Source organism: Meles meles, chromosome X (genome assembly GCF_922984935.1).
Source record: "Meles meles chromosome X, mMelMel3.1 paternal haplotype, whole genome shotgun sequence".
Classification (NCBI taxonomy): Eukaryota; Metazoa; Chordata; class Mammalia; order Carnivora; family Mustelidae; genus Meles; species Meles meles.
Window position 1 is genome coordinate 92,085,259 of NC_060087.1, and position 21,685 is coordinate 92,106,943.

Here is a 21,685-nt window from a genome sequence, read left to right on the forward strand (position 1 = left end):
GGGTCCTCATAAAGTCCTAGTACCTCCTAGGTTAGAGGAAAGCAGTCTGAAAACCCCATTCAAATCAAAGTGTTAGTCACTTAGCAATATTACATTGAATAAAGCATTGGACAGGGGATACAGTGTAATTTATTATGTAGTTAAATGGTCAGGTTCTGTTAGCAGATCAGTATTGGAATCCCAGCTCTGCCACTTGCCAGCAGCGGTATGACCTTGGAAAAGGGACCTTGAGCCTCAGTATCATCACCCATAATGTAGAGATAATAATACCTAATTTGTAGGCTTGATGTACAGATCTGATGAGAACATTTGTGTTAACTACCAGGCACAGAGGAAGCACTGGATACATGAGAGCTTCTATTATTTGCACTTCAGAAGAGGAACACAGAACTCTAATAATACCATCCTGGAAGCATAGTGGTCAAGTACCTTATCCCAGTCTTGAATTTGAATTTGTGACCAATAAGTAAAAATCCCAATTTTATTTTATTCTATCTTAAGATTTTTTTCATTTGTAAGTAATCTCTACACCCAATATGGGGCCTGAACTCACAACCCCGAGATCAAAAATGGCACACTCTGCTAGCTGAGCCACTTGGTGCCCCTAAAAGATCCAATTTAAGAACCAGTGTTCTTAGCACCCAAAAATGGTAAAACCGTTCCCCTTCATTGGGGAAAATGCCTTATTTCTATTTTGTTCTCCTTGGTATCACCTGCAAAGTGCTGAGCCTACAGTAATAATAAAAAGAACAACACTAATACCACTAATAATAAACATTTATTAAGGAGGTATAAGGTGCCAGGCAAGCTCTTTATGTGTATTAACTCATTTAATCCTCACAACAACTATATGAGGTAGGCACTATTATTACTCCCAACTTCATAAAATGAAAAGAAGATACAGAGAGCTTAAGTAAATGTACAGCACCCTGCCTTCAAAGCCCATGCTCTTAACCATGTTATATCTGAGCTTAATAAATATTTGCTAAATCAAGTATCTGCTAGATCCACCAATAACTTTTTTGTAACTTCTTTTTTCCTTCACGACTTCCTGATTGAAGATGGTGAGATCAAGATTTTTTTTCCTCAGTCTCCTCTTTCTCTCAAATTTCTCTCTCCAACAAGGGGAACAAGGAACAGACACACCAACCTTCCACACCATTCCCCCAAGGGGGAATGCTGGTAAGCAACAAGCAGATTTCCCCCCTGAGAATCCTACAAAGGCATAGGAATTAGAAGCACCAAGTACTATAGAAGTCCAAGTGAGGCAGGATTTTAAAGGAAGGACAGCCCTTTGAATGGCCTTGTAAGGAGTGATTAGACATCCGCCATCCCCACCTCTATTAAGGAAAGCCAAACCCTGCTGGAAACAGGTTAAATTGATTCAGAGCAGCTCTGGCGCTGGGACACGTAATCCAAAGGAAGGTAAAAGTTAGGCAAGCCACAAAAAAGAGTGATGAAGTTAAAGTGTTTATACTTAACAATGAGAGTCCCAGTCTCCTCCCCACCCCCCCCACCCATGACTCCTAGAATACTGACAACCAGGATTATGACTCCCAAGACTCCACGAAGAGAGTGTAGCCCAAGAGGCAAGATCTACAGATACTGACATAAAACTTCAGCGGCCGAGCCAATTTCTCCACTGGTTAACAAACACACCATGTACATAACACCTTCAAATCTGTCTCTTAGAGCTTCATTCTTTTCATTCAGGATCACCAGAGAACTAAGGAAATTAAGAATTAAGGAAACTTCCAACATGAAATAGAAAGACCAAAACAAAGTAGCATGAAAAATTAGAAATGGAAAAAAAAAGAAAAGGAAAGGAAAAAAGGAAAATAAAAAAGAGAGGGAGAGAAAGACAGGCAAAAAAAGGGAAGATAAAAGAGAAGGCTCAGCCCAGATGGGCCCCAAGGTAAGATTTATGAAGTATACAAACAAAAACAGACAAAAAAAAAGGTCTGGTAAAATATATGACAAGAGAAAAAAAAAAATATATATAAGCAAAAAAAGCGAAGAACCTCATCAGAAAGAACCCCAAGAATAAGATTTATATATTATCCAGACAAACACAAATTCACAGAAACACTGGCAGAAGGAAAAATTGGGAGAGTGTTTATAAATTCTCAGTGTGGTCGAGGAAGTTTATTTTGATTCTTCCTGGATGTATCTTGATGTTTTTGTTAAGGGACTCAACTTTCCTAAGTTACAGGGGGATTAGAAACTGGTTTGCCTATAGGGGTAGCATTGATTGGGGAAAGGGGATTACCTTGAAGTTTAACTCTATATGTATATTAGAAAATAAAAATTAAAAAAAGAATAAACTAGACTAAACTAAGTTAAAATTTAAAAGAATTTAAAAATAGAAAAGCAAAAGAAAAACAAGGGTCTATATATCAAAAAGTTCAGGTTAGAAGGTTATTAAGGAATTTGATGTGTGGACATCTCAGTACGATGGTAAATAGGTTAAAAAAATTATCTGTATGTATTAAAAAAAAAGAACCAGAATATTGGTAAGAGTTAAAAACAAAAGTTGTATTTATGGAGTAGTGGTGGTTGTTCTCTTGTAGTCTTTTTTTTTTTTCTTCCTTCCTGGTTTGGTTTTCTGGGGGAGGGGCCTGCCATGTGGGTTTTCAGACAATGATGTAACCTGAGTTAGGTCCTCCCGCAGCCCTCAAGGGGGTGAGCTCTCAGGAAACTGTTTTTTTCAGACTTTTGTTCTCTGGGGGTTTTATGTTCTTTCCTCTGTTTTCTCTTGCCTTGACAACTTTTGATGGTTTTTGGAGTTTTAGAGGAGAGCAAACAGCACCCCGACCACCCTCTCAGAGAGAAGACTCAGAATACTCTGCAGAGCAGTTGGCAGAGTTGGTTCTGAGTCATGGTCCCTGGGGTTGCAGGAGCTCCTCCTTATACCCAATACCAGGGCAGCAGCGGCTGTCTAGGCAGCTCCAGACCACCAGAGAGGTTCCAAGCAGATATCTCACACTGAGATTTTCCCCTAGTCCTGGGCTGGGAATATCTGGTTTTTCCAGATGCCAGAGCTCCAGGCTAGCACCTGTGAGCACCTCTCCCAAGGGAGGGTGTGGGAGGCGCGCATTTCAGGATTGCTATCTGGCCAGGCTCCCAGCGCCTCAGGGGAGCCAAACCCCACTCGTTCTCAGGCGCGCTGGCATTCAGGTGCACTGGCGGCTCAGGGATGGAGACCTGATTTCTCTGCCGCACTCTCTCTGGCTCCGCACCAGGGGAGGCTGTCCTGGGTCCGGAGACTTAGGTCCCTGACCCTAACCGCCCAGGTTCCCACTATTACCCCCCACGATCCTTTGCTGTTTGTTTTTTGAGTGCTTTCAACCAGACTCCAAGTTAATGCTGGTCCCCAGACACAGAGCACTCTCGTGTTGGGGTGTTACTTTCCAATCGGTCACCTCTGGTGGCTCCCTCCCCCTTTTGTTTATCTTCCGATATCAGTCCGAGGCTCCCAGTCTGCTTTACCTGCCACTGGCGTCTTCTGCTCTAGTAGAGATCCAGACGTGTATAATTCTGATCTCAGGCTGATTTCATAGGTGGTCGGAGTTCTTTGGTAGGTAATCAGCTCACTTTAGGGTACAGGTTGAAATGGTGCCTCCTCCTACTTCCCCGCCATCTTCCACTCCCCACTTCTAATCCTTTAAAGTGATCCCACTTGGAGCAGAGTTAGTGCTGACCTAAAGGCATTGACCCAGACCTTAAGGAACAATTAGAGTCCTCTGGATAAACGTGTCCTCCATGGACTACTGCCTTCTTCTGCCTCTCAAAATCAGACTTACATGCCCTCAGATTTGCCTCTGTTTTCTACCTTTTTCCTTTCTGTCGAATAGCCACACATCGCCCCTTCTCTGGGACAGCTTGAAATCCCAGAACATTCATCAGCTGTTATTTCAGTCCAGGACATGAAAGATGATGGATCCCTGCAAAATTCAAAGTACATGTAGTTTGTCTCTCCTTTTAGTCCCCTTAAATGCCTTCACTGCCTTTCGCTCCAAATTAACCCATACCTTGGCAAACCTCCAATGATCTAGATATATCCTTTTTTCCCGAGTGGGCCTTCTGTCATGGGCAGCATTCGTTCAGGGCCCTGTTCTAGTTGCCTAAGGCAAGAGCAGAGTGTTGGTGGCTGCAAATTACTTGTGTTAAATTAGGGCTACTATGTGGCAGACATTTTTAAAAAAATAACCACTTTACTGAGACATAATTCACATACCACAAAATTCATTCATCTAAAGTGTACCATTCAGTGTTTTTTCAAATATATTCACAAGGTTGGAACAACCATAACCATCTCTAATTCTAGAACATTTTTGTTCTCCTCCTCCCAAAGAAATCCTGTACCCATCGTGGACATTTTGTATAAGTATAAACACAGTATGCAGTCATTCATCACTGGCTTCTTTGACTTAGCACATTTTCAAGGGTGATGTGTGTTGTAGCACATGTCACTTCCCTGTTCCTTCTTTATGGCTGAATAATATTCCATTTTATTGGCTTTACTACTTCTGCTCATTCAGCTATCCATGGATGGACATTAGAGTGGTTTCCATTTGGGGGGTATTACAAATAATGCCTCTGTGATCTTTGTGTATACTTTTTTGTGTGGACATAAGTTTTCGATACTCCAAGCTATATGCCTAAAACTGGAATTCTTGGGTTACAGGATAACTTCATGGTGAACTTTTTGAGGAACTACCAGACTGTTTTCCAAAGATGCTGTAGCCTTTTACCCACCCACTAGCAATATATGAGGGGTTTTGTTTCTCTGTGTCCTTACCAACACTCACTCTCATCTGTCTTCTTTTTTGTATGGTAGGCATTTTCACATGTACATGATCTCATTTTAGATTCACAACAACCATGAAGATAGGTATTATTCTCCCCATTTTGTAAATGAGGAAGCCAAGACACATAAATAAGGCAGTGTTATTTACTGAGTGCTGATGATGTGACAGGTGTTCTTAGAAGCCCTGCCTCCTTTCACCTGCACAACAATCCCATGAGGTAGATACTTTTTGAATTCCAGATGTGCAGAGAGGTTAAAGAAACTTACGGAAAGACACATAGCCAGGGTTTAAACCCAGACAGTCTGATTCTGGTGCAGTCAGTGTTCAAACCCAAAGCAACTGGTCTTCAACAAAGTCCATGCACATAAATAAAATTTCTACAGTAATTTTTTTAAATTAAGAGATCCATTAGTCCTTGCATCTTTCTGCAAATACTTTTTAAAGATTCTTTTATTTATTTTAGCAGGGGCAGAGGCAGAGGAAGAGGGAGAGAATCCTCAGGCAGACTACCCACCGAGCGTGGAACCCTGCATGGGACTGGAGCCCTGGACCATGAGATCATGACCTGACTTGAAACCAAGAGTCAGATGCTTAAGTGGCTGAGCCATCCAGGCACCCCTCTCTGTAAGTATTAATAGTTAACAGATACTGAGCGTTCACTATGTGCTGGCAATATTGTATGGGCTTTACAAAAACTAAATAACTGAATCTTTGCAACAGTCCTATAGGGTTGGTATTATTAGCATCCACATTTCTCTGTGTCCTTCCCAACACTCAATCTCATCTGTCTTCTTTTTTGTATGATAGGCATTTTCATCCAGATGAGGATACTGAGGCACAGAGGATTCAAGTAATTTGCCCAAGGACACACCGATAGTAGGTGATAGAGGCAGATTGTGAAGAAAATAAGTGGTCTAGATTCAGAGTCAAAGCTCTTAACCACTGCCCCTTAAAAGAAATCACAGGGTGAGCCCATTGGATTTATCCATAGGCTCAAATATACCCATTGGATCTCCAGACTTCAGTGACAATATCATTAATGATCATTTTAGAACAACTATTTGGGCTCCTCATGAGTCAAACAAAATTCAAAAACTTCACATCCATGAGTATAATCAGGGATCATGCCTACAGACATTTTAGAACCACTGGGTCAGAAAGCTCAGCCACACTATCTGGTTAAATGTTATCACACTGGAACGTTAGTGAGATCCTGCAGGATTTTACTGAGACATACCAGTATGTTTTTCATTCTACATTCCCAATATCGAAGACTAACAATTCACAGAATTCAATTACCTCTGAATGATCTTTGCTTCCTAAAAAGATGTGGAATGAAAGGATCCAAAATGACCTTTTCACCGCACAAGACTGATTGCAAGGGCAGACATATCTTTAGCTTCCTTCTTAAGTTTCGTTACAGAGTCAAAAATACAGTCCCTTCACATTTCATTTTTATACTGCTAGACACTACAGGAACCCCCAATTATATACATCACGGGAAAGTAGCAAAGGCTTTCTTTCCATGGCATTAGCCCGGGATCTATGTATTCCTTTTGAGACCAAGACACAGAATGAATAGCTAATTCTGCAGGGCTGGGGCATGGACTATAAAAATAGGTCCAGAAAGATGTGTTCTTAGTTAATCATCCAGAACGAGGCTTGGACAAGTAGCTCCTTGCTGTCAGGAAGTCACGTGAGAACCTGGGGAGCAAGGGAGGTGGGGGGAAGGTGAATGAGAGTAGGAGAGGAAAACTCCAAGAAAGGATGTTAGACAAATGTGTGCATTTGGCACGAGGGCTGCTGAGTCTCCTCTAATCCCGCTGAGGGTGTGGAGGGAAACAGAGCTTTCAGCCCTACCAGCCAATCACCGCCTAGGAGCATGAAAGGCCCTCTCTCATTTCTATGGTCACAAAAACTCTGTGCTGCCTGTCATGTTACTTTCTCTGCATTAGGTAAATGAGGGTGGGGCAGAGCAGGGAAACTGCCCAGGCCAGACTCAAAGCGGGATCTGCCTGATTCCAGTCTGGGCTCAGAATTGCAGTTCTGAACCTCTTTTTAAATGCTTCACATAAACCTTAATCCACTGAAAGTTCTTTGTGAATTCAGCAGTAATAACAAAATTTCCTCATTGATTATGACATTCCACAAGTTTTATACATATATAAATATGTATATATGTATATATATATATGATTACATGGTATAAATTTATGTATATATAACCTTCTCTCTTTCTAGTTCTCTCTCATATCAATAAAAGAATTCTAATAAATAAGCGGACATATATGTATATATATGCCCCCTTTTTATATATATACAAATATATATATATTTACATATTTATATATGTATTTATATATAACTTGCAGAGTGCCATAAGCCGAGAAAAAAATATATATATACATAATACATATTTTTTAAAGGACAGTTTGTGGTAGTAGGCAATGTCATCATTACCAATGATCTCTTTTCAACGGGTACTCTTTGTACTCACAGTGTAGTTTTTCATTTATTTTTCATAATGCCTAGAAGACGTGGAGGCCATTCTTAATTTGTTTTCATTTTTAAAAATATGTTTTTTCAAATATGAGTGAAACCCTGTGATAATGGTCTTTCTCTGACTGACTGATTTCACTTAGCAGAATCCCCTGCTGCTCAACCCACGTCGAGGAAAATGGGAGGTATTCATCCCTTCTGATGCCTGAGTCAGATTCCAGTGAGTCTAGGATCCACATCCTCTTTAGATAGTCCTCTTTCCTGTATGGAATATAAGGAATGGTGCTGAGGATCACAGGGATCGAGAGGAAAACTGAATGGGAAGAAATCAGAAAGAGAGACAAACCAGAAATCAGAAAGAGAGACATTGTTGGAGGTATCACCTTGAACAAGAGGAATTTCATAACCATCTGGTTTCTTGATCTCCGCACATGCCTGGCTTTTTGTTGAAAATTGATGTTGCCATTTTGTCCTTCAAATGATGCTTTCTGACCCAGGTATACTTCAATGTACGTTTCTGAGGACAAAATGCTTTGGAAGCCAGGTTTGTGTCTTGTGAGCACAGTAAATCAGAACTGATGATGCTCCACCTAACAACAGCATGAACCATTAAACAAATTCAAAAATCACTGCTCCTCACCCAGACCCCGGTTTCTTGGATACCAACTCCAAGAAGCCTGGGGTAGAACTGGCCAAATTTGCTGAATATCAAACAATCAATTGTCATTCATTTATAGTTTATATATATATATATATATATATATATATATATATATACATATATATATATATATATAATATGACCTCTTTTTATTTCTTTTTCTTTTTTTAAAATTTATTTATTTATTTTCAGCGTAACAGTACTCATTGTTTTTGCACCACACCCAGTGCTCCATGAAATACGTGCCTTCTCTATTACTCTCCACATGGTTCCCCAACCTTCCAACCCTGCCCCTTCAAAACACTCAGGTTGATTTCAGAGTCCATAGTCTCTCATGGTTCATCTCCCCTTCCAATTTCCCACACCTCCCTTCTCCTCTCCATCTCCCCATGTCCTCTATGTTCTTTGTTATGCTCCACAAATAAGTGAAACCGTATGATACTTGACTCCCTCTGCCTGACTTATTTCACTCAGCATAATCTCTTCCAGTCCCGTCCATGTTGCTACAAAGTTGGGTATTCATCCTTTCTCATGGAGGCATAATACTCCATCGTGTATATGGACAACATCTTCCTTATCCATTCATCCTTTGAAGGGCATCCTGGTTCTTTCCACAGTTTGGCGACGGTGGCCATTGCTGCTATAAACATTGGGGTACAGATGGCTCTTGTTTTCACTACATCTGTATTTTTGGGGTGAATACCCAGCAGTGCAACTGCAGGGAATATGACCTCTTTTTTAAGAAGAACTGATTTCTTTCTTTGAGAGAGAAAGAGAGAGAGAAAGCATGAGTGGGGGACAGAGACAGAGGGAGAAGGAGAAGCAGACTCCCCGCTGAGCAGAGAGCCTGATTCGAGGCTCAATCCTGGGGCCCCGAAAGTATGACCTGACCCTAAAGCAGTCACTTAACAGAAGGAGCCCCCCCGGCCCCAGAACGCCAACAAATGCCCTCCTTCATACCCGTCACTCTTTTAGCCCATCCCCTGCCCAACTACTGTCTGATAATCATCAGTGCCTTCTCTATACCTACCAGTCTGTTTCCTGGTTTGCCTCTCTCAATTTCCCACCATGTTCCTTTCTTTTGCTTCTTAAATACCATATATGAGAGAAAGCAAATAGTATTCATTTTGCGTTGACTAATTTGCTTCCCAAAGTCCTCTCCAGCTGAATCCATGTTGTTCCAAATGGCAACATTTCGTTCTTTTGGAGGGCTGAGTAATATTCCATTATACAAACACACGCACACACACACACACACACACACGCACAACCCACACACACACAACAATCATTCTTAATTATTGAGTCATCTGTTGATGGACATTTGAGTTATTTCCATCCTTTTGGCCTTGCTGATAATTTTATACGCATTGGGCTGCACATTTCCCTTCCAATTAGTATTTTGGTATCTCTAGGGTCATTCCATCGTAGTGTAATGGCTGGTGAGAAGGGGAGTTCGGGTTTTAGATTTTTGAGTGACCTCCATACTATCAAAAAGTACATTTCCGATTGAATTCCAAATTCTAGCGAAAGATATGTTTAAAGTAGGATATGACAATGGTTCGAATCTTTATGGTGAGGTGAGGGGGACCGCCACTGTAAGCTGCATGCTTAGTATTCAGCACGGTCTTAAATTATTCAGAATGTGTGTGGAGCACCTACTATGTGACAGATAATATGAATCATCTTCTTCATGTTTCTTTCAGTTATTTCTACAACTTGCATGGGGTTCAAACTCACATCCCCAAAACCGAAAGCTATATGCTCCCACCAACTGAGACAGCCAGGTGCTGCTGCACCATTATCTTGAATCCCCACAACAGCTGGGAAGAGTAGAGCTGGAGTTTGAAGGCAGCTGGCTGTGACTCCGGATCCTCAGCCTTTCCTGAGAACTGACGTATGCCGTAGCATCAAACCTTTACCCGGAATAAAAAGAGCTTACAGAATGGTTGACATGTTTTCATTACACTTTAAGAAACAGTCCACTGTTCCTTGAAAAGAAAATAGTAAAATGAGATGAAATATATTTTTTCTTACTTCCCGTTCTGCATCTTCAACAATATTGGTGAAAACGGTCATGCAGCACACTGATTTTGAAAACCTGGGAGTCTGAGGATTTCTTGTATAATACTGACATCCCATGGCTAAGAGGGATCATGACCAAAGTCCTCAAGAAATCCCCTTCATGTCAGCTTGGGAGCTGGCTACTAGAGGGCAGCACTGATCTGCTTTCTGTCATTTTGACAGGGTTGAAGGTGGCAGAAAGTTGGGTCATGATTCCACGCGTCCTCTCCAAACTGCCACAAAGAAATGGTTAAATCAGTAGATCAGTGCATATAGCCTAAATACCCTCAAGCACCCTCTTTGAATCCTGTAGCAATGCGGCAATATTACATAGCTCTGAGCCATGGAAAAGTGCTGCTTCTGTTCGCCCTGGTACACCAACATTAACCTGCTGCGTGAACTTGGCCACATCACAGAATCTCTCCGGACTTGATGGTTTTGTCCACCTCTTATGTGAGAATTAAAATTGTCCTCCCCTTGGTGAGGCTGGCTAAGTCTGTAGAGCATTTGACTCTGGACCTCAGGGTCAGGGGTGGAAACCCCACCCTGGGCATGGGGCTCACTTCAGAAAGCAAAAGAGGGGCTCCTGGGTGGCCCAGGTGGTGAAGCATTGGCCTTGCGCTAGGGTCATGATCCCAGGGCCCTGGCATCAAGCCCCAACTTGTCGGGATCCCTGCTCAGCAAGAAGCCTGCTTCTTCCTCTCCTCCTGCCTGCCACTCGGCCTCCTTTTGCTCCCTCTCTCTAGGCCAAGGGAATGAATGAAATACTTCTTCATTGAAATTCCATGGGCCAACATACAATACATCATTAGCTTTGGATGCAACGTTCAATCATCAGTTGCGTATTCCTCCCTGAGCTCATCATATCATGTGCCGTCCTTCATGCACATCACCGGGTGAACCCATCCCCCCACCCACCTCCCTTTCTGCCAAATTCACTTTGCTTCCAGGAGTCAGGAGTGTTTTGTGGTTTGTCTCTCTTTCTGATTTCTTCCCGTTCAGTTTTCCTCTCGATCCCTGTGATCCTCTGCACTATTCCTTATATTCCATCCAGGAAAGAGGACTACCTCAAGACGATGTGGATCCTAGACTCACTGGAATCTGACTCAGGCATCAGAAGGGACGAATACCTCCCATTTTCCTCGATGTGGGTGGAAATGCAAGGGATTCTGCGAAGTGAAATCAGTGAGTCAGAGAAAGATCATTATCACAGGGTTTCACTCATATTGGAAAAAATATATTTCTAAAAAAGAAAATAAAATAGCCTGATCTCCAAGTCGTCCAGGTGTTATGCTAAATAAATGAAAATCTGCACTGTGAGTACAGTGAGTGCCCGTTGAGAAGTGGTCATTGATAATTATGATATTGCCTCCTACCACAAACAGTCCTTTGTGACATAATGTATACATACTATATACATATATAATATTTTTTTACGTAGATACCTATATGTATATGTATAGGTGTATTTTTGGCAATTCTTACAGCACTCGGCACATATATATACATATATATGTATGTAAAGTTATATATATATATATATATAATATATGTATAATATATATGCCCTGTTTTTTAAAAAGAAGTGATTTATTTATTTGAGGGAGAGAGAGAGAGAGAAAGCATGAGTGGCAGGCAGACTCAGAGGGAGATGGAGAAGCAGACTCCCCACTGAGCAGGGTTCCTGCATGGAGGCTCAATCCTGTGGCCCTGAGTATGACTTGAGCCTAAAGCAGACACTTAACCAACAGAACAAACCAAGAGCCCCAACATATGCCCTTCATCAGACCCATCTCCCGTTTAGCCCATCCTCCTGCCCACCTCCTCTCTGATCATCATCAGTGCATTCTCTAGAGCTACCAGTCGGTTTCCTCGTTTACCTCTCTCCATTTCTCCCCATGTTCATTTGTTTTTTTCTTCTTAAATACCATATATGAGAGAAACCACATAGAATTCATCTTTCTTTGACTCCTTTTGCTTCATATGGTCCTCTGAAGCTGAATCCATGTCGTTCAAAATGGCAACATTTCTTTCATTTGGATGGCTGAGTAATATTCCATTATGCAAACACACACACACACACACGCACACACACAAAAACACACACATTCTTATTTATTGAGTCATCTGTTGATGGACATTTGAGTTATTTCCATCATTTTGGCCTTGCTGATAATATTATACACATTGGGTTGCACATTTCCCTTCCAATTAGTTTTTTGGTATCTCTAGGTTCATTCCATCATGGTGTAAAAGCTGGAGAGCATGGGTGTTCGGTTTTTCGATTTTTGAGGGACCTCCATACTATCAAAAAGAACATTTCAGATTTACTTCCAAATTCTAGCAAAAGATATGTTTAAAGTAGGATATGAGTATGGGTTCGAGTCTTTATGGTGAGGTGAGGGAGATTGCCACCCAAAGCATTCATGCTAAGGATTCAGCATGGTCTTAGAGTATTCTGAATGTGTGTCGAGCACCTACCATGGGCCAGAAAATATGCACCATCTTCTTCATGTTTCTTTAACTCTTTTCTACCCCCTGCTTGGGGTTTAAACGCACAACCCCAAAAGGGAAAGCTGAGTGCTCCCACCCACTGAGACAGCCGGGTGCTGCTGCACCATTGTCTTGAATCCCCACAACAGCTGGGAAGAGTAGAGCTGGAGTTTGAAGGCAGGTGGCTGTGACTCCGGATCCTCAGCCTTTCCTGAGAACTGACGTATGCCAGAGCATCAAACCTTTACCCAGAAGAAGAAGAGCTTACGGAATGGTTGACATGTTTTCCTTATACTTTAAGAAACTGTCCACTGTTCCTTGAAAATAGTAAAAGGAAATGAAAGAGTTGTTTTTTTCCTTACCGTTCTGCATCTTCAACAATACTTCTGAAATCGGTCATTCAGCACATTGATTTTGAAAACCTGGGAGTCTGAGGAATTCTTGTATAATACTGACATTGCATGGCTAAGAGGGATCATGACCAAAGTCCTCAAGAAATCCCTTTCATGTCGCTTTGGGAGCTGGCAACTAGAGGGCAGCACTGATCTGCTTTCTGTCATTTTGACAGGGTTGAAGGTGGCAGAAAGTTGGGTCCTGATTCCACGTGTCCTCTCCAAACTGCCACAAAGAAATGGTTAAATCAGTAGATCAGTGCATATAGCCTAAATACCCTCAAGCACCCTCTTTGAATCCTGTAGCAATGCGGCAATATTACATAGCTCTGAGCCATGGAGAAGTGCTGCTTCCGTTCGCCACGGGACACCACCATTTCCCTGCCTTGTGAACTCAGCCACATCACAGAATCTCTCCAGACTTGATGGTTTTGTCCACCTCTGACGTGAGAATTAAAATTGTCCTCCCCTTGGGGTGGCAGGCTGGCCAAGTCTGTAGAGCATTTGACTCTGGACCTCAGGGTCAGGGCTGGAAACCCCTCCCTGGGCATGGGAAGAAAGTAAAAGAGGGGCTCTGAGTGGCCCAGTTGGTGAAGTTTCGGCCTTGCGCTTGGGTCATGATCCCAGTGCCCAGGCATCGAGCCCCACACGTCGGGCTCCCTGCTTAGTAAGAAGCCTGCTTCTCCCTCTCCTTCTGCCTGCCACTTGGCCTGATTTTGCTCCCTCTCTCTCTGCCAAAGGAATGAATGGAATGTTTCTTATTGAAATTCCATGGGCCAACATAGAATACATCATTAGCTTTGGATGCAACGTTCAATCATCAGTTGCGTATTCCTCCCTGAGCTCATCATATCATGTGCCCTCCTTCATGCACATCACCACAAGGGATTCTGCGAAGTGAAATCAGTGAGTCAGAGAAAGATCATTATCACAGGGTTTCACTCATATTGGAAAAAATATATTTCTAAAAAAGAAAATAAAATAGCCCGATCTCCAAGTCGTCCAGGTGTTATGCTAAATAAATGAAAATCTGCACTGTGAGTACAGTGAGTGCCCGTTGAGAAGTGGTAATTGATAATTATCATATTGCCTCCTACCCCAAACGGTCCTTTGTAAAAGAATGTATACATCGTATACATACATATTATTTTTTTACGTAGATACCTATATGTATATGTATAGATGTATATTTGGCAATGCTACATCACTTGGCATTATATATATATAGACAGATATATAGATAGATAAGTAGATATATATATGTAAAGCTATATATATATATATATATATATATATATATATATAATGTATATGCCCTGTTTTTTAAAAAGAAGTGATTTCTTATTTTGAGAGAGAGAGAGAGAGAGAGAAAGCATGAGTGGCAGGCAGAGACAGAGAGAGATGGAGAAGCAGACTCACCGCTGAGCAGGGATCCTGCATGGAGGCTCAATCCTGTGGCCCTGAGAGTATGACTTGAGCCTAAAGCAGGCATTTAACTGACAGAAACCCACAAGGAGCCCCAATATATGCCTTTCCTCAGACCCATCTCCCATTTAGCACATCCCTGTGCCCACCTCCTCTCTGATCATCATCAGTACATTCTCTAGAGCTACCAGTCTGTTTCCTGGCTTGCCTCTCTCAATTTCTCCCCATGTTCATTTGTTTTTTTTTTAAATACCATATATGAGAGAAACCACATAGAATTCATCTTTCTTTGACTCCTTTTGCTTCATATGGTCCTCTGAAGCTGAATCCATGTCGTTCAAAATGGCAACATTTCTTTCATTTGGATGGCTGAGTAATATTCCATTTCACACACACACACACACATGCACACACACACAAACACTCACACACATTCTTGTTTATTGAGTCTTCTGTTGATGGACATTTGTGTTATTTCTATCGTTTTGGCATTGGTGATAATGCTATAAGCATTGGGCTGCACATTTCCCTTCCAATTCGCTTTTTGGTATCTCTAGGGTCATTCCATCGTAGTGTAATGGCTGGAGAGTAGTGGAGTTCGTTTTTTAGATGACTGAGGTGCCTCCATACTATCAAAAAGAACATTTCTGATTTACTTCCAAATTCTAGCAAAAGATATGTTTGAAGTAGGATATGAGTATGGGTAAGTTTCTTTATGGTGAGGTGAGGGGGATTTTCACCCAAAGCATGCATGCTGAGGATTCAGCATGGTCTTAGAGACTTCTGAATCTGTGTCGAGCACCTCCCATGGGCCAGAAAATATGCACCATCTTCTTAGTGTTTCTTTAACTCTTTTCTACCCCCTGCTTGGGGTTCAAAGGCACAACCCCAAAAGGCAGAGCTGTATGCTCCCACCCACTGAGACAGCCGGGTGCTGCTGCACCATTGTCTTGAATCCCCATAACAGCTGGGAAGAGTAGAGCTGAAGTTTGAAGGCAGGTGGCTGTGACTCTGAATTCTCAGCCTTTCCTGAGAACTGATGTATGCCAGAGCATCAAACCTTTACCCCGAAGAAAAAGAGGTGACGGAATGGTTGACATGTTTGCCTTATACTTTAAGAAACAGTCCACTGTTCCTTGAAAAGAAAATAGTAAATGGAGATGAAATAGTTGTTTTTTTTTTTCCTTACCGTTCTGCATCTTCAACAATACTTGTGAAAACGGTCATGCAGCACATTGATTTTGAAAACATGGGAGTCTGAAGAATTCTTTTTTTTTTAAAGATTTTTTATTTATTTACTTGACAGAGAGAGATCACAAGTAGGCAGAGAGGCAGGCAGAGAGAGTGAGAGGGAAGCAGGCTCCCTGCCGAGCATAGAGCCCGATGCGGGACTCGATCCCAGGACCCTGAGATCTTTACCTGAGGTGAAGGCAGCAGCTTAAACCACTGAACCAACCAGGCGCCCCGAGTCTGAGGAATTCTTGTATAATACTGACATTGCATGGCTAAGAGGGATCATGACCAAAGTCCTCAAGAAATCCCTTTCTATGTCAGTTTATTAGCTGGCTACTCTAGGGCAGCACTGATCTGCTTTCTGTCAAGTTCACAGGGTTGAAGGTGGCAGAAAGTTGGGTCAGGATTCCACGTGTCCTCTCCAAACTGCCACAAAGAAATGGATAAATCAGTAGATCAATACATATTGCCTAAATAGCCTCAAGCAGCCTCTTTGCATCCTGTTGCAACACGGCAAAATTACTTAGCTCTGATCCTTGGAGCCATGCGCTTCCGTTCGTTCTGACTCTGGCATCAGAAAGTATGAAGACCTCCCATTTACCTCGATATGGGAGGAACTGCAGGGGATTCTGCTAAGTGAAATAAGTCAAGTGGAGAATGTCTATAATCAAAGGTTTCACTCATATTTGAAAAAATATAGTTCTAAAAAAGAAAACAAAAAAAGCATGGTATCCACTTTTTCCAGGTGTTATGAGAAATAATTGAAAAACTGTGCTGTGTGTACCAAGCGTGCCTTTTGAGAAGAGATCATTAGTAATGATGACATTGCCTCCTTCCACAAACTTCCTTTAAAAAATATGTATTATGTATATATATATTTATATATATATATATTTTTTTTTCTCTTCTTATGGCACTTTGCACGTTATATATAAATACATATATAAATATGCAAATATATATATTTATATATATTAAGGGGCATATATATACATATAAGTCCCCTATTTTATTAGAGTATTTTTATTGATTTGAGATAGAGCTAGAATGAGAGAAGGTTATATATACATAAATTTATACCATATAATTATATATATACACACAGACGCACACACACACACACACACACACACACACACATATATATATAACTTGTGGATTGTCATAATCAATGAGGAGATTTTGTTATTACTGCTGAATTCACAACGAACTTTCAGTGGATTAAGGTTTATGTGAAGCATTTAAAAAGAGGTTCAGAATTGGAATCTGAGCCCAGACTGGAATCAGGCAGATCCCGCTTTGAGTCTGTCCTGGCCAGGTTCCCTGCTCTGCCTCACCCTCATTTACCTAATGCAGAGAAAGTAATATGACAGGCAGCACAGAGTTTTTGTGACCATAGAAATGAGAGAGGGCCTTTCATGCTCCTAGGCGGTGATTGGCTGGTAGGGCTGAAAGCTCTGTTTCCCTCCTCACCCTCAGCGGGATTAGACGTGACTCCACAGCCCTCGTGGCCAAATGCAGACATTTGTCTAACATCCTTTCTTGGAGTTTTCCTCTCCTACTCTCATTCATCTTCCCCCCACCTCCCTTGCTCCCCAGGTTCTCACGTGACTTCCTGACTGCAAGGAGCTACTTGTCCAAGCCTCGTTCTGGATGATTAACTAAGAACACATCTTTCTGGACCTATTTTTATAGTCCATGCCCCAGCCCTGCAGAATTAGCTATTCATTCTGTGTCTTGGTCTCAAAAGGAATACATAGATCCTGGGGTAATGCCATGGAAAGAAAGCCTTTGCTACTTTCCCGTGATGTATATAATTGGGGGTTTCCGTAGTGTCTAGCAGTATAAAAATGAAATGTGAAGGGACTGTATTTTTGACTCTGTAACGCAACTTAAGAAGGAAGCTAAAGAGATATGTCTGCCCTTGCAATCAGTCTTGTGGGTTGAAAAGGTCATTTTGGATGCTTTCATTCCACGTCTTTTTAGGAAGCAAAGATCATTCAGAGCTAACTGAATTCTGTGAATTGTTAGTCTTCGATATTGGGAATGTAGAACGAAAAACATACTGGTATGTTTCAGTAAAATCCTGTAGGATCCCACTAACATTCCAGTGTGATAACATTTAGCCAGATAGTGTGGCTGAGCTTTCTGACCCAGTGGTTCTAAAATGTCTGTAGGCATGATCCCTGATTATACTCATGGATGTGAAGTTTTTGAATTTTGTTTGACTCATGAGGAGCCCAAATAGTTGTTCTAAAATGATCATTAATTATAGTGTCACTGAAGTCTGGAGATCCAGTGGGTATTTTTGAGCCTATGGATAAATCCAATGGGCTCACCCTGTGATTTCTTTTAAGGGGCAGTGGTGAAGAGCTTTGACTCTGAATCTAGACCACTTATTTTCTTCACAATCTGCCTCTATCACCTACTATCTGTGTGTCCTTGGGCAAATTACTTGAATCCTCTGTGCCTCAGTATCCTCATCTGGATGAGAATGCCTACCATACGAAAAAGAAGACAGATGAGAGTGAGTGTTGGCAAGGACACAGAGAAATGTGGATGCTAATAATACCAACCCTATAGGACTGTTGCAAAGATTCAGTTATTTAGTTTATGTAAAGCCCATAAAACATTGTCAGCACATGGTGAACCCTCAGTAACTGTTAACTATTAATATTTACAGAGAGGGGTGCCTGGGTGGCTCAGCCGCTTAAGCATCTGACTCTTGGTTTCAACTCAGGTCATGATCTCATGGTCCAGGGCTCCAGTCCCATGCAGGGTTCCACGCTCAGTGGGGAGTCTGCCTGAGGATTCTCTCCCTCTTCCTCTTCCTCTGCCACTGCTAAAATAAATAAAAGAATCTTTAAAAAGTATTTGCAGAAAGATGCAAGGACTTATGGATCTCTTAATTTAAAAAAAAATTACTGTAGAAATTTTATTTATGTGCATGGACTTTGTTGGAGACCAGTTGCTTTGGGTTTGAACTCTGACTGCACCAGAATCAGACTGTCTGGGTTTAAACCCTGGCTATGTGTCTTTCCATAAGTTTCTTTAAGCTCTCTGCACATCTGGAATTCAAAAAGTATCTACCTCATGGGATTGTTGTGCAGGTGAAAGGAGGCAGGGCTTCTAAGAACACCTGTCACATCATCAGCACTCAGTAAAGAACACTGCCTTATTTATGTGTCTTGGCTTCCTCATTTACAAAACGGGGAGAATAATACCTATCTTCATGGTTGTTGTGAACCTAAAATGAGATGATGTACATGTGAAAATGCCTACCATACAAAAAAGAAGACAGATGAGAGTGAGTGTTGGCAAGGACACAGAGAAACAAAACCCCTCATATATTGCTAGTGGGTGGGTAAAAGGCTACGGCATCTTTGGAAAACAGTCTGGTAGTTCCTCAAAAAGTTCAACATGGAGTTATCCTGTACCCCAAGAATTCCAGTTTTAGGCATATAGCTAGGAGTATCGAAAACATATGTCCACACAAAAAAGTATACACAAAGTTCACAGAGGCATTATTTGTAATAGCCCCTAAATGGAAACCACCCTAATGTCCATCCATGGAGAACTGAATGAGCAGAAGCAGTAAGCCAATAAAATGGAATATTATTCAGCCATAAAGAAGGAACAGGGTAGTGACATGTGCTACAACACACATCACCCTTGAAAATGTGCTAAGTCGAAGAAGCCAGTGATGAATGACTGCATACTGTGTTTATACTTATACAAAATGTCCATGATGGGTACAGGATTTCTTTATTTCTTTGGGAAGAGGGGAACAAAAATGTTCTAGAATTAGAGATGGTTATGCTTGTTCCAACCTTGTGAATATATTTGAAAAACACTGAATGATACACTTTAGATGAGTGAATTTTGTGGTATGTGAATTATGTCTCAGTAAAGTGGTTATTTTTTTTAAAAAGGCCTGCCACATAATAGCCCTAATTTAACACAAGTAATTTGCAGCCACCAACACTCTGCTCTTACCTTAGGAAACTAGAACAGGGACCTGAACGAATGGTGCCCATGACAGAAGGCCCACTCAGGGAAAAAAGGATAGATCTAGAGCATGGGAGGCTTGCCAAGGTGTGGGTTAATTTGGAGAGAAAGGCAGTGAAGGCATTTAAGGGGACCAAAAGGAGAGACAAACTACATGTACTTTGGAAATTTGCAAGGATCCATCCTTAACCATCTTTCATGTCCTGGACTGAAATCACAGCTGATGAGTGTTCTGGCATTTCAAGCTGTCCCAGAGAAGGGGCGATGTGTGGCTATTCAACAGAAAGGAAAAAGGGAGAAAACAGAGGCAAATCTGAGGGCATGTAAGTCTGATTTTGAAAGGCAGAAGACGGCAGTAGTCCATGGAGTACACGTTTATCCAGAGGACTCTAATTTTTCCTTAACGTCTGGGTCAGTGCCTTTAGGTCAGCACTAACTCGGCTCCAAGTGGGATCACTTTAAAGGATTAGAAGTGTCTGTCTAAATCCTATGCCCGGTCTTGGTCTGGGGATGCCAAAGACTGGTTCACAGTAAGCTTTACTATCCCTCTCAGTTATTTATCTCATTAATGGAATTTATCAGCAGACTGGAGTCCTTGTTCAGGATGATGAGCGTCCAGAGGACTCCCTGAAAGGAATACACTGGGTAGACATGCCAGAGATTTGCATGTACGGAAGGCAAATGGAAGACATTGAACAGTGAATTACATGGAGAGTAGTTGACAGCTCTTGTTTATTAAGAAAGATTGTAGACCCAGGCATCCAGCCCCTGGCTCACCCCCACCCCTTCCAGCCCCCACTCCCCTCAGGAACCTAGGGTTCCAGCCCTCCTCCCAAATCCCGGCTACCCTTCCCCCCTCAGTTTCTCCCCCTCAGGGGATGGAGGCTGAGAGACCCCAGGAAGAAGAGGAAGATGACCAGCCCTGGGGCCCCGCTCCGCCTCCCTGCTCTCCCTACAGACTGAGCTCCTTCTTGATTTGGTGGCAGAGGCCCAGTCCCGCTGCCTAGAGGAGCAGAGAGCCACCTTCCACATCCCCCAGAATCCCCCAAGCAGAGCCCCAGCCCCACACCGGCCTCTTGAGGACAGAGAACAACTCTACAGCACTATCCTCAGTCACCAGTGCCAGCGGATGGAAGCCCAGCGGTCAGAGCCTCCCCTACCCCCAGGTGGACAGGAGCTCCTGGAGTTGCTGCTGAGAGTTCAGGGTGGGGGTCGAATGGAGGAGCAAAGGTCCCGACCCCCAACACATACCTGCTGAGACTTGAGCCACCCCACCAGCCACTCTGCACTCTGGGGCTCAAAGCTGGCCAGCCCTCAACTCCTGCGTGGCAGGGGCACCAGAGACTGGAGGACCCAGGAGAAAGCTCAATATTCATCACCCTCATCCACCTTTCCTGGGAATGGAGGGGGTGAAAGTCCTCAAACCCTGAGCATAGTCAAAGTAGGATGGTCATTTAACTCCCTCCCCTAGTGTGTGGGAGCTTGCAGCAGTGAAGGAATCCCAGTCACTGAGGGACACCCCACCCCTCCTCTGATCACAGGGAGTGGTTCTAAGTCCTGAGTTGTGGAGACATCCCCAAGGGGAAGAATCTGAGGGCTCAGGCCTCCCTATCTCCCAAGAAAAGGCAAATCTCCCAAGATTAAGGCCTGACAGACTGTCCCACCCTCCTTCTCAGTAAGAAGACAGAGGCACTGTAAAGAGACCATTCTCCCACCCACCACCAGCACCCCCAGCCCCAGGATGCAGGGCCTACAGGCTGTGAATGGACACTTAGCACTGCCCCCCTGCCTCCCCACTGCTGCTCTGAGTCTGATGTTTTGGTTGTATGAATAAATGTAATTCTCCTCCCAAAAAAAAAAAAAAAAAGAAAGATTGTAATGGGGAAGAAAGACAGTCCACATAGGGGCTGAGATTTTTGACTGAGAGGGAACAGTTTTACTGCAACATATAGTAAAAATAAATGAAGCCAAGGAAAGAATGAAAGAGAGATAGAAAGAAAGAAAGAAAGAAAGAAAGAAAGAAAGAAAGAAAGAAAGAAAAAGAAAGGGAGGGGGGAAGAACTTTCAATACTTTAAATCAAGATCTGGGCTCAAAGGTT

General features: G+C 42.4%; 1 protein-coding gene across 1 annotated transcript in view; it reads left to right on the forward strand.

Moving 5' to 3' along the window:
• Positions 1–21,426, forward strand: part of LOC123934718 (G-protein-signaling modulator 3-like) — a 168,186-nt gene extending 146,760 nt beyond the window's left edge. The window contains exon 2 of the mRNA XM_045994809.1: positions 20,507–21,426. Within this exon, the coding sequence (XP_045850765.1) occupies positions 20,507–20,844 (338 nt within the window). The 3' untranslated portion in view covers positions 20,845–21,426. The remainder of the gene's footprint in view (positions 1–20,506) is intronic.
• The last annotated feature ends 259 nt before the right edge of the window (positions 21,427–21,685 follow it).